The sequence below is a fragment of the Gopherus flavomarginatus genome, unplaced genomic scaffold, assembly GCF_025201925.1.
Source record: "Gopherus flavomarginatus isolate rGopFla2 unplaced genomic scaffold, rGopFla2.mat.asm mat_scaffold_34_arrow_ctg1, whole genome shotgun sequence".
In the NCBI taxonomy this organism is placed as follows: domain Eukaryota; kingdom Metazoa; phylum Chordata; order Testudines; family Testudinidae; genus Gopherus; species Gopherus flavomarginatus.
In genome coordinates, this window is record NW_026115061.1 from 4,941,969 (window position 1) to 4,957,814 (window position 15,846).

The 15,846-nt window shown below is 52.9% G+C and overlaps 2 protein-coding genes across 2 annotated transcripts in view; one reads left to right on the forward strand and one right to left on the reverse strand.

Moving 5' to 3' along the window:
• LOC127042164 (zinc finger protein 679-like) overlaps positions 1-15,846 on the forward strand; it is a 316,167-nt gene that overhangs the window by 250,691 nt on the left and 49,630 nt on the right. The window contains exon 2 of the mRNA XM_050935778.1: positions 15,616-15,742. Coding sequence (XP_050791735.1) covers positions 15,616-15,742 — 127 coding nt within the window. The remainder of the gene's footprint in view (positions 1-15,615; positions 15,743-15,846) is intronic.
• The window catches only part of LOC127042191 (uncharacterized), a 57,076-nt gene that overhangs the window by 35,499 nt on the left and 5,731 nt on the right, over positions 1-15,846 (reverse strand). The gene's annotated exons all lie outside the window — the stretch shown is intronic.

Consider the following 15,846-nt stretch of genomic DNA (forward strand, 5'->3'; position numbering starts at 1 on the left):
CAGCCTGCTGTGCTCCATCTTCATTTCCCAACTCAGCAAACCTGTTCCTGAGTTCTATTTGTCCATCACTGGCCCGTCTTTTCCTCTGCCTGGTTCTCCTAGTCACATGCTTCCACCGTCCACTTTCCTCACCCAGCAGCCCCTCCTCAGAGTCCTTTGGTCCTGCTTCTATCCGCTCGTCTGAGCTTGTCCCCTGTGCCTCATCATGTCTGTGTTCCATCATCTGCTCAAATCCCCTTCTAAACTCAGCCAGAGTTTCCACTTGCATCTCCAGTCCCCTTACCTTTTCCTCCAGCAGCTCTATCAGACGACACTTCATGCAGATGAAACTCCTTTCAGGTGCTCCCTCTAGGACCATGTACATGCCGCAGCTGCCGCACCCAGTCATCCTCAGTGTGTCTGCACCTGCTGCCTCCGCCTCCATCGTAGCGCTGCAACTCTGTGCCTGGCAATCCACAGCTCACACCGCACCGCAGGCCACCGGCAAGTGCAGGGCTGCTGGCAGACCCCTGCCCCTTCCCTAGTCTGCCTTCCCGGTTTCTCTGCCTTGGTCTCCCCTGAAACCTCCCACTGAAACTCCCCTGTTAGCCACTCTGTTCGCCACCTCCTGTACCACTGCAGCTGACTGTGCCGCTGCCTGAGTGCCTGGCTCCTTATATAGGACCCCTAATCATAGAATCATAGAATCATAGACTATTAGGGTTGGAAGGGACCTCAGGAGGTCATCTAGTCCAACCCCCTGCTCCAAGCAGGACCAATCCCCAGATTTTTACCCCAGTTCCCTTAATGGCCCCCTCAGGGATTGAACTCACAACCCTGGGTTTAGTAGGCCAATGCTCAAACCCCTGAGCTATCCCTCCCCCCGTATTGCAAAACAATACGGGGGGAGGGATAGCCCCTCAGGTAAGCCCCGCCCCCAACTCAGGGCTCAGCCTCGCTCTCAGCACACAGCCCCTAGCAGCCTGCACACACACTCACTCACACACAAACACCACAAACTACAAAAACCTACTCCTCCAACAGCACTCCCACTCTCTATCTCCTAATGTCGCTTAATGAAGACTAGATGCCTTTCTGGAATGTGTTTGCCCCCAGAGTAGTTCTTGTGTCATACAGGAGGCCTGTGATACGCAGGGGGTCAGATTAGCTGCTCTAATGGTCTCTTCTGGCCAGAAAGTAGACTAATTTCTGAAAAACTGAGTGTAGCATTGGGAGCAGCTTCTGATGTTTTCCTCTCTAGCCGGCTTGCTGCCTAGAACGAACACTCCTTGAGTGGGGTGATCCACAGGGAGTAGCTCAGACCTCCAAAGGTCCAGGCCAGGGGCATGACATTGGCACAGCAAGGGAGGGATGTGGCATTGACATCACAAAGGCCTTTTGCAGAACCTCAGACTATTGGTCAAAGGTGGTGGGGAGGTGGTGACCTCACAGAGAGATGCTGACATCAGCAAGGCAGGACAGGGGCGAGGGGCCAGGGAAACTTCAGAGACCCCTGTGGCTTTGCTTCAGCAAGTCTCCTCCAGGTCTCTCTTTGAGGACTGAGAGAATATTCGGGTTCACGGACGTGAGTGCCAGGAGGAACCTCTTTCGAGTTTTCTCCTTCCCTTGTAGTGATATTACTAGAAAACAACCGTCCCTGTTTAAAAGGTAAGAGCCTCCTGGAGGTTTGAAACCTGTTCAGTCTGATCCATCTGGTGACAGGTGAATTCTAGGCATGGAAAACACGAGCTTAAGGAGGCAGAATTTTATTCTTCACCTGGGATTTTGTCCCTTAGAATCACTGGGGACATTAGGGTTTGTCCTTTTTGTTTCACATTTTCCTCCCTCCTTCCCTCCCTCTTTTCTCTTCTTCTCTTGCTTCCTTTGTCCTTTTACCTGTTCCCCTCCGAACACTAGGAGGGAGGGAGAGAGAGAGAGAGAGTCTATATGTGGTTTTTTTTGTTTTTTTTCTTTTTTTTTTTTTGCAAGGCAGTGATCTGCAGTTCTCACTGTGGGATGTCTACCCAAAAATGTGAGGCTGAACTAGTGCTCGAGAAGTAATCCCCACCGGTGACCTGGGCCATCCTTTGGGTTCTCTGGTGAGGTCCCTCAGCCTCCCATCCTCAGTCTCTACCCTGATTGGCTCATCAGGGGGTTATTGACAAGGAGGAGACTCAGGTTCTTGTTGGTATCTTTTAAGACCAAGGAAATAAGTCAGAACCAGTTCTATGTTTGATGAATTTTGCTGCTTCTCCGCATTAATTGTCTCTGAGCAGTTGATGATTCTCTCTAACCTTGCAGTTCTCCTCAAATACTTGCTCAGTAATTACTGTGCACTGTTGTTGGTCTGGAGCTCATCTGAGAGCACTTTATTCAGGTCATTCAATGTCTGAAATTCAAGATCCGATGGTTAGTTTGAAAATCAGGGCTCTTGGGTCCTATTCCCAACTCTACCTCTAACTGGCTGTGTGACCTAAGACAAGTCAATTCTCCTTTCTCAGTCTTAGCTTCTCCCTCTTTCAAGTAGAAATAATAATGATCCGCTCGCACCTACCTGACGGTGGGTGGAGGACGGGGCTCCATTGGAGAGTGTCACGAGGAGTAGGGCATAATATGAGGTGTCCTATCACGTTTACTCAGAGCAGATTAACACATAATAGAATACCTGAAATCATCTATTTTATTTGCATTTTTTTATTTTGAAATTGTTAAGAGCAGCAACGACTTAGCTCAGACTGAAGCATCTTATCTAATGTTTGAGATCCAAGTGTCTCCTCTTTGTGTGCGATGAGACAATTTAACACACTCTGACAAACAGGAGATGCTTTTGTTTTGCAATACAATATTTTTGCAAAGAACTTTCATCCCACTTGTTATGATTTTGAGAAACAAACTGGATTAGCCTGAATGGGATTTTCTGACAGAAATGGTTTCAATGAAATTTCCCCACCATCTCGATTCCTGGGCCCTATCTCTGCCTTTGGGGGGGTTTGTTGTCTGTTAGAACAGGAGTCAGGACTGGTGGCTTCTCTTTCTGGCTCTGCCACCACCTTGCTGTGTAGGCGCTTGGGGAGGTCACTTCCCTTCTCTGGACCTCAGGCTCCTCCCATCTGTCCAATGGGAACAGGGACAGTTCTCGAACTCTGGGCAGTTATGAGCCTGAGTGAGATAAGGGGCGTTAAAGCCCTGTGTGAAGGAGAAAGGGGAGTTTCACAGTGTTTAGCACCAAGGAATTCTAAAGTTTGCTAAAATGTCTAGTCTGTGGAAAAAAGAAATGGTCGGGGCCCTGTCTTTTAGGTACCTGGGGTTCTTTGCCAGCAGGAGAGAAGAGCTTCCTGCCTCCATTTTTGCTGCCTTGACAAACCAGGTGCTGTGCCCCAGTACTAGTCTGAGATCCCTGAAAAAGAACATCTTCCCATCCATGAACAAGACAGGACCTTTCTCCAAAAGGGGAACAAAAAGACCCCTGAGACTTACAGACTAGCTAGCCTCACTGCCATAGCTGGAGAGATCCTGCAATACATTCTTAAACACTCAGTTTGTCAGCAGCACCTACAGAATAATTTGGTTCTTAGAACTAGTGAGCATAGATTTGTCAAGAACAAATCATTCCAAACCAATCCTCTTTCCTTCTTTCGCAGGGTTCTGGGCCTGGTGGAGGTGGGTAAACAGGAGATGGGATCTAGTTTGGGTTGATAAGGCTTTTGACACAGTCCCGTAGGACATTCTCACAAACAAACGAGGGAAATGCAGTCCAGCTGTAATCAGTGTAATGTGGGTGCAGAGCTGGTTGAAGGCCCAGACTCCAGGAGCCCTTCTCCATGTTTGGCTGTCCAACGGAGAGGGTGTACATAGCGGGTCCGGCACGGATCAGTCCGGGGTCCGGTACTATTCAGTAGCTTCATGAATGATTTGGAAAATGCAGTGGAGAGCATGCTTCTAAAATTTGCAACTGACACCAAGCACTTAGGAGCACAGGATTGGAATTCAAAACATCTTTAACAAATTGGAGACTTGGTCTTCTTGAGCCAAACTCCGTAGGTGGGCCCCTCTCTCTAGACTGGGCTGAAGTGAAACCCCAGAGCCAAACACTCCTCCCAGGTACCGAGCTCCGACCTTGAATGGTCAGATGCTGCTTGGCACTCTCAGAGCAGCTTTTGCTGGGGGATTCTCCCAGCACTTTCCAATAGCGGGAAAGTATGAAATCCCCATTTGACCGCTGGGGACAGAGCCCTAGAGGGGGGAGCAACTTGCCCAAAGTCCCCCAGGAAAAGGAAAACAACCAGCAGTGGAACCAATAGGAAACCCAGTAATGGAACTCAGGAGTCCCAGGGGTGTGCTAGGGTAACCAGATGTCCCAATGTTATAGAGACAGTCCAAATTCTGGGGTCTTTTTCTCATCTAGGATCCTATTACCCCCTACCCTCTTTCCCGATTTTTCACACTTGCTGTCTGGCCACCCTAGGGTGTGCACATGTGTGGGTCCCAGCTGCTCCCTGGCCCCCTCATTGAAGCAGATGTGCACGGTTACTGCCCTGGGAACTGCAGGGCACCAGTGGACATGGGGTTGGCTGGAGGTAGGGTCTGGCTGCAGGCAGGGCAAGGGATGTGGGACTGACTGGCTTCAGGCAGGGGGGTGCATCAGGGGTTGGCTGGAGACAAGGCAGGGTGTGTGGGGCTGGCTGCAGACAGGGGGTGCAGGGCTGGTGCAGGCTGGTGGTGTGTGGGGGCTGGCTGGCTTTGGGCAGGGCCACAGAGGGGTGCGGCAGGAGTTGGCTGGATACAGGGCAGGGGGTGTGTCGGGCTGGCTGTGGGGCTGGTTGCAGGCAGGGCAGGGAAGATGCGGCTGGTGCGGGCAGGGCAGAAGGTGCAGGGCTGACTGGAGACAGAGGATGGCTGCGGGCAGGGCAGGGCAGGGAAGGGCAGGGCAGGGCAGGGCAGGGGGTGCAGGGATGGCTGCAGGCAGGTCATGGGGCAGGGCCAGTGCAAGGATGTTTCACTCCCTAGGATAAACTTTTACCTTGTGCCCTCCCTGCCTCGCCCCCGCCCTGAGGAACCTCACCCGTGGCAGCTCCCCCCCTCCACCCTGAGGCGTCCCTCTTGTGGCATCTCCCCCGCTTTGCCCTGCGGCACCCCTCTATGCCCCAGCTCACCCCTGCTCCGAGCACGAGCACCCCGAGCACACCGGTGCCTCTTCACTCCTCTTGCCTCCCAGGCTTGCGGTGCCTAAGCCTGCCAGGCAGTCAAGCACCCTCCTCTGAGCCACAGCAGCCCTGACAGTTGACAATAGAGGCACCTTAACCCCTGAATTCCTTCAATGTGTCCCCCTCCAGGGTCCAGCTCCGATCACCAGATACCCGGGGTATGTCTATACTACCTGCCGAATCGGTGGGCAGCGATCGATCCAGCGGGGGTTGATATATCGCGTCTACTCTAGATGCAAGACATCGAGAACTCTCCCCTCAACTGCTGTACTCCAGCTCGGTGAGAGGCGCAGGCAGAGTCTAAGGGAGCTGCAGTTGTCAACTCACCACGACTGTGACATTATAAGTATAATCTAATATCTCATTGAAAGGTGACAGGACCAGAAAGAGTTAATTAACTCTCCTCACCGACTGACCTGACCTGTGGGTGAACCTTAAGAACTGGTTAGCAAGTTATGTAAATGAACAGAGCTTTGAAATGCAAGTCTGCATTGTTAGAGGTAGAAGGGAAGGTGTTTGCTCAGGTCTTGTGATATCAGCAAACAAGTCTTGTCTATTGCTATAGTTTTAATTCAAAGAGCAAGAAAGGAATATTAACATTTATGATGATACTTGAGTGAAATAGTATTATTGTCTATGTGTCTCTTTGAAGGTTGTGGTAACCTGTATCTGAACAGTTTAATGAATAAATTACCCTGTACTAATTGCCAGGATATTTGAAAGAAGAGTTAAGCCTATTGTCTTCTCAGGCCCAAAGGCTTCTGGAAATGTATAAGAACCCTGGGACACGATCCTTCTTCATCTCATATCTGCTTTGGGTTTCAAGACGGGGAAACCTTAAGCCACAAGGATTGAGATCCCCAGTCATTGACTGGAGCCACCCTGAATATGGAAATTGGACTATAACCTATGGACTATTTCTAAAAGGACTTTTGGCAACTACAAGCTCACCTCTACTATGTATCTGAACCTCAAGAAGAGAATTCAAGTCTATATGTCTATTAATCTTTTAACCAACATTCTCTCTCTTTTCTTTTCTGATACATTTTAGCTTAGTTAATAAGAATTGGCTATAGCATGTATTTTACGTAAGATCTAACATATAATTGATCCTGAGTATGTGGCTGATCCTTTGGGATCGGAAGAATCTTTTCTTTTATATGATGAAGTAAGATTTTCAGCAATCATCATCATATCTGACAGGTGTGTTTGGATGGAGGCCTGAGGCTGGGTACTTTAAGGGAACTGCGTGGTTTAAACTTCTTTGTAACCAGTGAGGTGCTACAGAAGCTGTTTTGTGCTGGCGTGGTAAATCTAAGTATTGAAATAACCACCAGCGTTTGGGATTTGTCTGCCCTGTTTTGTTTGCAGTTCACCCTGATTGAGTGACTTCAGCTGGCTCCCACAGGCAGCATGGTCACATCTACATCCAGGCTGTAGGGGTTAGGGGGACCTTAGGGGCCTTGAGGTGCACAGTTACCTACGTCCAGGCCGTAGGGGTCCCAGGGGGGCTTAAGGTGTTCATGGGGGGCACATATTTCTTCAGCTATGCTGTAGTGGTACCAGGGGGGCTTTGGGGGTTAGCGGGGGGCATAGATACCTATGTCCAGGCTGGAGGCATCCTGAGAGTCATAGGGGATTTGTGGGGGCCCAAGATACCTATATGCAGGCTGTAGAGGTACCAGGGGGTCTTAGGAGTTCGCGTGGGCACAGATACGTATGTCCAGGCTGTATCAGTGCGAGGGGGGCTTAGAGGTTTCATGAGGGGCACAGATATCTATGTCCAGATTGTAGATGTCCTGGAGTGGTTAGGAGCGTTGTGGGGGTACAAATACCTACATCCAGGCTGTAGGGGTTCATGGGGGGTTAGGGGGTTTCTGAGGGGCACATATACCTACGTGCACACTGGAGTGTCCCGGGGGGCTTATGGAGTCTATATGGGGCACAGATACCAATGTCCTGGCTGTATAGGTCCCTGGGGGGCTTAGGGGGCTTGTGGGGGGCACAGATACCTAAGTTCAGGCTGGAGGGGTCCCGGAGGGGCTTAGGGTCTGTCACGGAGTGTGGGGGAGTCCGGTCTTGCACCCCTCTTCCTGGGACTCACAGTGACTCTCAGCCAGCCAGTAAAACAGAAGGTTTAATGGACAACAGGAGCGAAGGATACAGCAGAGCTTGGAGGTACAAGCAGGACCCCTCAATCGAGTCCTTCTAGGGTTCAGGAAACTTAGTTCCCAGGGATTCCCTGAATTCCAGCCACCCATCTCCAAACCAAAACTGAACTAACTCCCTCCAGCCGGCCCCTTCCTTTGTCCAGTTTCCCGGGCAAAGGTGCTGACCCCCTCCCTCCTGTCTAGCTCCGGTTACAGGCTGAGCACGTGTCCGGTCCTAAATTAACCCCCTGCTCTCCCATCCCCCACACAGACAGTCCCTAGCCCATCACAGTAATGCACAGAGCATTTCCCGCATGGAGCAACAGTGGCACCGTGTGGCCACGCAGGGTAATGCACAGAGCATCACACCTATGTAGAGGCTGTAGAGATCCCTGGGGGGCTTAGGGATTGTATGGGGCACAGATAGCTAGGTCCAGGCTGGAGACATTCCGGTGGGGATTCGGGGCTTCATGGGGGACACAAATATCTATGTCCGGGCTGGAGAGGTCCCTGGACGGCTTAGGGGTTTGTGGTGAGCACAGACACATACGTTCAGGTTGTAGTGGTCCCTGGGGGTTTAGGGAGTTGGTGAGGGGCACAGAAACCTACGTATGGTCTGGAGGGGTCCCTGGGGGACTTAAGGGGTTGTGGTTGCGCAGATACCTACGTCCCGGTTGGAGGGGGCCCTGGGGAGCTTAGGGGGGTTTTATGGCATACACAGCAAGAACCGGGCTCGTGGGGACCCTATGGGTCTTAGGGGGCTTGTGGGGGGCAGAGATACCTATGTCCAGGCTGCAGAAGTCGTGGGGAGGGCTTAGGGGGTTCCTGGAGGTCACAAATATCTGTGTCCAGGCTGGAGGAGTTCTGGGGGTATTAGGGAGTTGTGGGGGGGGGCACAGATACCTATATCGAGGCCGTAGGGGTCCCAAGGTAGCTTTGGGGCATTTTGGGTTACAGATACCTACGTCCATGCTGTAGGGGTCGCTAGGAGGATCAGTGAGTTCGTGAGGGTGCACAGATACCTACGTCTAGGTTATAGGGATCCTGGGGGGGGGGGTTAGGGGTTTGTGAGGGGCACAGATACCTTCATCCAGGCAAGAGGGGTCCTGGGGGCCTTAATGGGTTTATGTTGGCACAGATACCTGCATCTAGGCTGGAGGGGTTCTGGGGGGCTTAGGGGGGGTGGGAGGAGCTCAGATAACTATGTCGAGGCTGGAGGGGTCCCATTGTGGCCTAGGGGATTTGTGGGGTGCACAGATACCTGCGTCTAGGCTGGAGGGGGTTTGGGGGACTTAGGAGGGTTGTGGAGGCACAGATACCTATGTCCATTCTGGAGGGGTCCTATCGCAGCTTAGGGGATTCATGGGGTCAGAGATACCTACGTCTAGGCTGGAGGGGTCCCGGGGGGGATTAGGTGTGTTGGGAGGGGAGCAGATACCTACGTCCCAATGGTAGGGGGCCCTGGGTAGCTTAGGTGATTTGTAGGAGTCACAGATACAAACATCCATGCTGTACAGGTCCTGAGGGTATTTGTGGGGCGCTGGGGGTCACAGATACCTATCTACAGTCTGGAGGGGTCCTGTGGGTCTTAGGGGGTGTGTGGGGCGTACAGATACCTACTTCAGGGCTTGTGGGTTCCCTGGGGGGCTTAGAGGTTTGTGGGGAGCACAGATACCTTTATCCAGCCTAGATGGGTCCCGGTGGGATTAGGGGGTTGTGAGGAGCACAGATACCTATGTAAGCAGAAGCAGGATGAACTCTACCCTGACATCTGGTGGTGAATTATGGCGAGTGTGGAAAAGAATTTCAGGGGCTGATCGTGTTTCCATAGACACACCCACCCCGCCTGACACGGCCAGGGCAGCCTGGGATGGCTGCTTTGGCAGCTGTGGTATTCCCAGTTTATTTGTTGTTGGGGCATGAGATGTGGAGTGTTGTCACCCTGATTGTGTGGATGAGGAACTGTGAAACTGCTTTGAGACAGGGATTCTCACCATCAATTGAGTGGCACTCGCTAGACAAGGGAGCGGGCTCCTTGGGTGAACCGGAAACACCAATTGCACCTTTTTCTTTTTTTGACAGTTGAATAGTAGAGTTAATTTTTTATTGTTCTTAAGAACTGAAGTACCAAGTTTCTGAGCTGAAATGACTAAAGAGCTGTGCTAACTAGTTGCGGAGTTTGAAGCTATATTATAGAGCAGAGCAGCTGATGGAGAGGAGCAGTTTTTTGGATGGTTGTAATGGTCCATGGAGTGAGGTGAGCTGAATAGCTTTTGGAGACAGCTGGAGCAGATCACAGGTCAGCTAGCAGAGCAGCTGGTGGACCGAGCTGAGCAGTTCGTGGGGAAGGCAGAAGCAGAATCCCACGGAGAGGCAGGGCAGTCGGCAGTGGACCACGTGAGGTGCCCCTTTTTACCCAATCTGGCAGGGGGGAAAACCCTGCAGATAGACACTTGAACTCTGGGGCTGCGGGACTGTGGGTGATTTTGGGGTTTCTGGACTCTTGAAACATTTGAGGTATTGGACTTTGGAGTCTTGAGGTGATTTGGGGATTGCTGGACTCAAGAGCCCAGGGAAAAGGACACGGCCTAGTTGAGGTGTTTTCCCAATTTAATGCTATGTTGTTTATTTCACGTTATTAAACATTTTCTGCTACACCTAGACTCTGTGCTTGCGAGAGGGGAAGTATTGCCTCTCTGAGGCACCTAGGGGTGCGTATGTAAAATTTTCCCATGTCACTGGGTGGGGGCTCGAGCTGGTTTGCATTACTTTGTAGGAAAGGGACCCCTATGTATTGAACCCAGTCCTTGCTGCTATCAGTTCAGCCTGGCAGAAGGTTTCCACCTACGTCCAGGCTCAAGACGTCCCTGGGGGGCTTAGGGAGTTGGTGGGGGGCACAGATATATAGTTCCAGGGTGTAGGGGTCCATGGCAGGCTCAGGGGTTCGGTGGGGGGCACATATACCTACATCCAGGCTGCAGGGGTCCCAGAGGGGCTTAGGGGGTGTCATGGAGTGTGGTGGAATCCAGCCGTGCATCCCTCTTCCTGGGACACACAGTGACTCAGCCAGCCAGTAAAACAGAAGGTTTTTTTGGCCAACAGGAAGGAAGGATTCAGCAGAGCTTTTGGGCACAACGAGGACACCTCAATCGAGTCCTTCTGGGGGTTCAGGAAACTTAGTTACCAGTTTGGGATTCCCCTAATTCCAACAACCGAGCTTCAAACCAAAACTGAACTAACTCCCTCCAGCCGACCCCTTCCTGTGTCCAGCTTCCCGAGCAAAGGTGCTCACTCTCTCAGCCCTGCCTAGCTCGAGTTACAGGCTTAGGTCCTGTCCCTCACCTAAAGTCACCCGCTGCTCTCCCATCCCCCACACAGACAGTCCCTACTCCATCACAGTAATGCCCAGAGCATTTCCCGCATGGAGCAACAGTAACACCGTGTGGCCACGCAGAGTAATGCCCAGAGCATTTCCCGCATGGAGCAACAGTAACACCGTGTGGCCACGTAGAGTAATGCCCAGAGCATTTCCTGCATGGAGCAACAGTGACACCATGTGGCAACGCAGGGTAATGCACAGAGCATCACACCTAGGTAGAGGCTGTAGAGTTCCCTGGGGGGCTTAGGGGTCATGGGAGGTACATATAGCTACGTCCAGGCTGGAGGCATTCAGGGAGGCTTAAGGTGGTTCGTAGGGTCACAGATACCTACATCCAGGATGGTCAGGACCCTAGGGGAGTTAGGGGGGTTGTTGGGGGCATTGGTACTTGTGTCCAGGTTGTAGAGGTCCTGCTGGGGATTAGGGGCTTCGTGGAGGACACCAATACCTACGTCCGGGCTGGAGCGGTCCCTGGATGGCTTAGGGGGTTGTGATGAGCACAGTGATCCCTAGGGGTTTAGGGACTTGGTAAGGGGCACAGATACCTCTGTATGTCCTGGAGGGGTCCCTGGTTGGGCTTAGTGGTATTGTAGGGGACACAGATACCTACGTCCAAGCTATAGGGAATCTTTGGGGGCTTAGAGCATCAGAGAGGGCACAGATACCTACATCCAGGCTGGAAGGGTCCCGGGGGACTTTGGGGGTTCCTGGAGGGCACAGATATGTACGTCCAGTCTGGAGAGGTTCTAGGGAGGATTAGGGGGTTTTGCGAACGGCAGAGATATCTATCTCCAGGCTCTAGGGGTCCCTGGAGGGCTTAGGCTTTTTTTGGAAGGCACAGATATCTATGTCCAGGTTGGAGTAGTTCCTGGGGGGGTTATGGGGTTCTTGGGGGGCACAGATACCTATGTCAAGGCTGGAGGGGTCCCTGGAGGACTTAGCGGTTCATGGGGGCACAGATACCTACATCCAGCTAAGCTTTTCCCTGGGGGCAGCCTGCGCACAGCTGCGATCAGCTGTTTGCTGGGCAGGCTCCACTCAACTGCTCCCCCCTCCCTGCTCCTGTGGGGTCTGAGTGAGTCCCCCCACCCAAACAGCCTCAGGGGTCAGAGTGGGCGGGGGTGCGGGGTCAGCAGCAGCACAGCCCGCCCTGCTCCCTGGGGCTGCCCCTCACCTCTCGGGCTGATGGCTCTGCCATGGCCTCCGCATGAATTGCTGCTCCCTGCCCTCCAGGCTCGGCTCCAGCCACAGCAGCTAGGCTGGGGCTGGGGGCAGTGGGAGGTTGGGGGGAGGAGAAGCTCCAGATACTGGCAGGGGGCGGTGGGGGAGAGGAGCCGAGCTGGAGTGGGGGAGGAGAAGCCCCGAACTGGGCTGGAGCCACACTGGGGATGGGGCAGGGGGCAGGAGATGCCCCGGTCCCCTGCAGGAGCTGCAGTGGGGGGAGTGTGAAGGGGGAGAGGAGCCACCCTGGGGCAGGGAGGAGAAGCCCTGGACCCTGGCAGAAGATGTGGGGCTGAAGTCCCCGACTCGGGATTCCCCAGCCACCTTAGTGGCAGAAGTTGCAAGGCTGAAGCCCTGACCCCACTCTGTGTGCAGCTGCCCTGAGCCCTTCTCGCTCCCATCCCCCATGTGGAGATGGGTCTCATTCTCTGGCTGTGGAGAAATTCAGCCCCAATCTCACCATGTTGGTATCTCCATTTCCCCCACCGTCACCCAGCCATGAATGGATTTAGCCCAGGAGGCAGGATCAGCATTGGCCCCATTTGGCAGGTGGGCTCTAGGGCACAAAGAGGTGCAGCGACTTTCCCAAGGCTAAGCAGGGAGTCTGTGGCAGAGCAGAGACTCAAACCCAGAACACCTGAGCCTGATTCCGGTGCCTTAACCACAAGGCAACCTTCCCACCGAAGGAGAGGGAACCTCCTCTGCCACTTTGGGTGGGTGGGTGAGAGCAGCCACTGGACAGAGCTGCCAGGAGGTGGCGGGTTGGATAGTTGGGGGGGTGATTAGTGGGTCGGGGGGTCTCTGGAGGGGGCGGTCATGGGACAAGGAGCAGGGGGGTTGGATGGGTTGAGGGTTTGGGAGATGCGGGGGTGGAGCAGGGTCGGGGCAGGCAGGGAGCAGAGGGAGTTAGATGGGTCGGGAGTCCTGGGGGGGTCCTGTCAGGGGGCAGGGAGCGGTTGGATGGGGCATGGGAGTCCCAGGGGTCTGTCTGGGGGTAGGGCTGTGGATAAGGGTCAGGGGGACAGGTAGGGGACAGGGTCCTAGGGAGGCGGTTACAGTGGGGGGGGTCTCAGGAGGGGGAAGTCAGGGGACAAGGAGCAGGGGGGGTTGAGGGTTCTGAGGGGGGCAGGCAGGGGTCAGTAAGTGGGAGGCAGTGGATGGGATGGGGCTCCCTGGGTGCACCCCCTAATGAAATGTGCTGCTCACGCCTATGGTCACGGGGGTGAGCTACTTGCATCCTTTTCCTGTTTGTGCCATTTCTTTCCGTCTCAAAACCTGATAACAATTCTCTCTAGTTCTTCCTCTTTTCTCCCATTCCCACATGTGGCTAGAAAATCCAAGGAGATTCCCTCATTTTCCCTAAAATTATTGACTCTCTAGTCTCTTATTTTGCCCTATTTTCTCCATAATTCTTAAATTCTCCTCAGCTTTGGGATGTGAACCCAGCCCGTTTTATCTGCAGCAATTTGTCCTTGGGTAGGTGGGAATTTGCTGTCCTGGGTCACTCCCCCAACGTGGGTGGTGGTTAGTAGGTGCTGATTGGAGGAGCCTGCAGACATGGCTGCCTCTGGGGGGGAGATGAGGTGGCCGATCTCTGCCAGAAACAGGACATGACTGAACAGGAGGGGAAAGGAGGAGCCTGCCCAGCCCCTTTGCTTCTGCTCCTTTCTAGCATTTTGTTCAGAGACTTTCTTACTGGGGAGACTGAAAAATCTCCCTGTGGGCTTAGCCTGGCAGGAGGGGCAGGTCTCCCCTGCAATAAAGAGATGGAGCATGTTCCCAGCATGGCAGAATCTAGGCTGTGTCTGTGCAGGGAAAGATCCTAGGGGAATCGTGATGTGACATGAACTAAAGCCTGTTCTGAGACCTCCACAACTGCCCTTCTCGCCCTGCCAGGCTGCAGGATGTCGTCAATGTTTCGCTCCAGCTCATCCCATCCTCCCATGGGACAGGGAAGGGAAACAGCTGCAGAGGAGCCCATTCAGGTAGGGATTATCGGTGGAGGGGGCTGGTGGGCTCCTGCTGGAGGGGAGGGACAGCAAATACACAGGAGGTGGGAGGTTTGGGCAGTCTGGATTGGAGGTTGGAATAAATCAAAAAATTCCCAGGGTGGAGAATGGGAGGAGGCCAGGGTGTAGCAAACCTCCTGGGACTGGTTTAATATGTGGCTTCCATTCTAGGAACAGACCCATGAGGTTAGAAGGTGGAAATGCTCTAATTTGTGGGACAGGAAACAACCCACCTAAGTGGGGCTAGGAAAACGGACCAGAATCCCAGTGCTGGAACCTGACCTGATTAACCAGCGGCTGCTGTGAGATGTGAGGGGGCACCCACAAATGAGGCTTGGGGAAGGTACTTAACCTTTTTCTTTCTAAGGCCCCCAACGTGCTATAAGAACTCCATGGCCCTGCGTGTGCCTGGTTCTCTGCATATCACAATCTTGTATGTGACTCACTAAGATTTGACTCCATCATTGCTGTTAGTATGGTACTTGGAGCTGCATTTATTTTCATAGACATTTTAAGTAACTTTACAGACAGATTTAAAAATACAGTTTGAAGATAAGTGATCTTCATCTGCACAGTGTCTGAAGTTCTGAGTTTAGCTCTTTTTTTTAAACAAGCCCTGCTAAGGTAAGTACAAGCAAGTTTTCGATTCTGTTATTTGATTGTACCATTGTAAATAATGAATGACAAAGCACAATACAGTTATAACAGTAATAATGATAATTACTGCAGCCAGGACAGGTGAGGCATTTTAGAACTCATTACTCAAAGGACTGAATTTAAGCATAAGACAGAAATAAAATGATGAAATACACAGACCAGTTAAAAAGCTAAACTAACAGCACTGTCATCCTGACCGAATGGGAAAGAATAAAATTACAGGGGTTATATGTACTTTGCACATTTTGACAGGAAGTAAAAAGAAGTAATAACAGTAATTGAAGTGTCTGTTGTGGGGTGTGTGTGTGTGTGTTGGGGGAGGGTGAGACACAGCCCGCTGTCATTTCCAGCACAGCGGCACTCACTAGTCCGAAGGCTCGTTCACACAGCAGCAGGGGCCAGCAGCTCCCACTCCTGACCCAGAGGCAGCAGCACAGAATCTTGTCCCCCCAGCTCTGCTCAGCAGAGACTGGGCACAGAGGCAGGAGGGTGTGGCCACCCCGACATCAGCAACCCCCCCTGCGCAGCACACAGGAGGCTCCTGGGAGCAGCTTGGCAGGGGCAGCTCCAAGTGTGGGGAGGGGGCAGGGCTGCAGGAAGAGCTGCACTGGCAGACAGCTGAAGAGAAGTGGGGAGAGAAGAGACAGGACACCCCTGCTGGAGGAAGCCCCACATCAAGGCCCCCCTGGACCGTCATGTAGTCTGCCCCCCACTAAGTCTGGCGCTGTCCAGCTCTTTACAATGAGAACAGTGTTGGGCTCCCTGCCAGCGAGCTCTCCCTGCACCCTGCTAGGGGATCCATCTCCTGTATCCGTCTGTGGCGAGTGGGGTGATGGATCTGCTGGGAGAGACAAGAGGCTCTCGCTTCGTCCCCTCACCCTGACGTTTCCTGGCTGCTCTGAGTGGGGTGGGGTGGGACTCTGACTGTGAGCCACCCAGAGCTTCCATTTGATTGGCTCCTCTCCCTCATGAGTGTGGGGCAGCAGGTCCTGAGTGTTGGACTCTTGCTCTTTCAGGGGCCGGTGACCTTCAAGGAGGTGGCTGTGTATTTCACCAGGGAAGAGGGGGCTCTGCTGGACCCCACTCAGAGAGCCCTCTACAGGGATGTCATGCAGGAGAACAATGAGACGGTGACCTTGCTGGGTAAGAAGTCCTGTCCCCTGGGTTATTAGAAGCTGTGGGGTCTCTGAAGAACCTGAGCAGTAATAACTTTATACCTTTATTCATCATCCAAGTTTCCTTGCCCC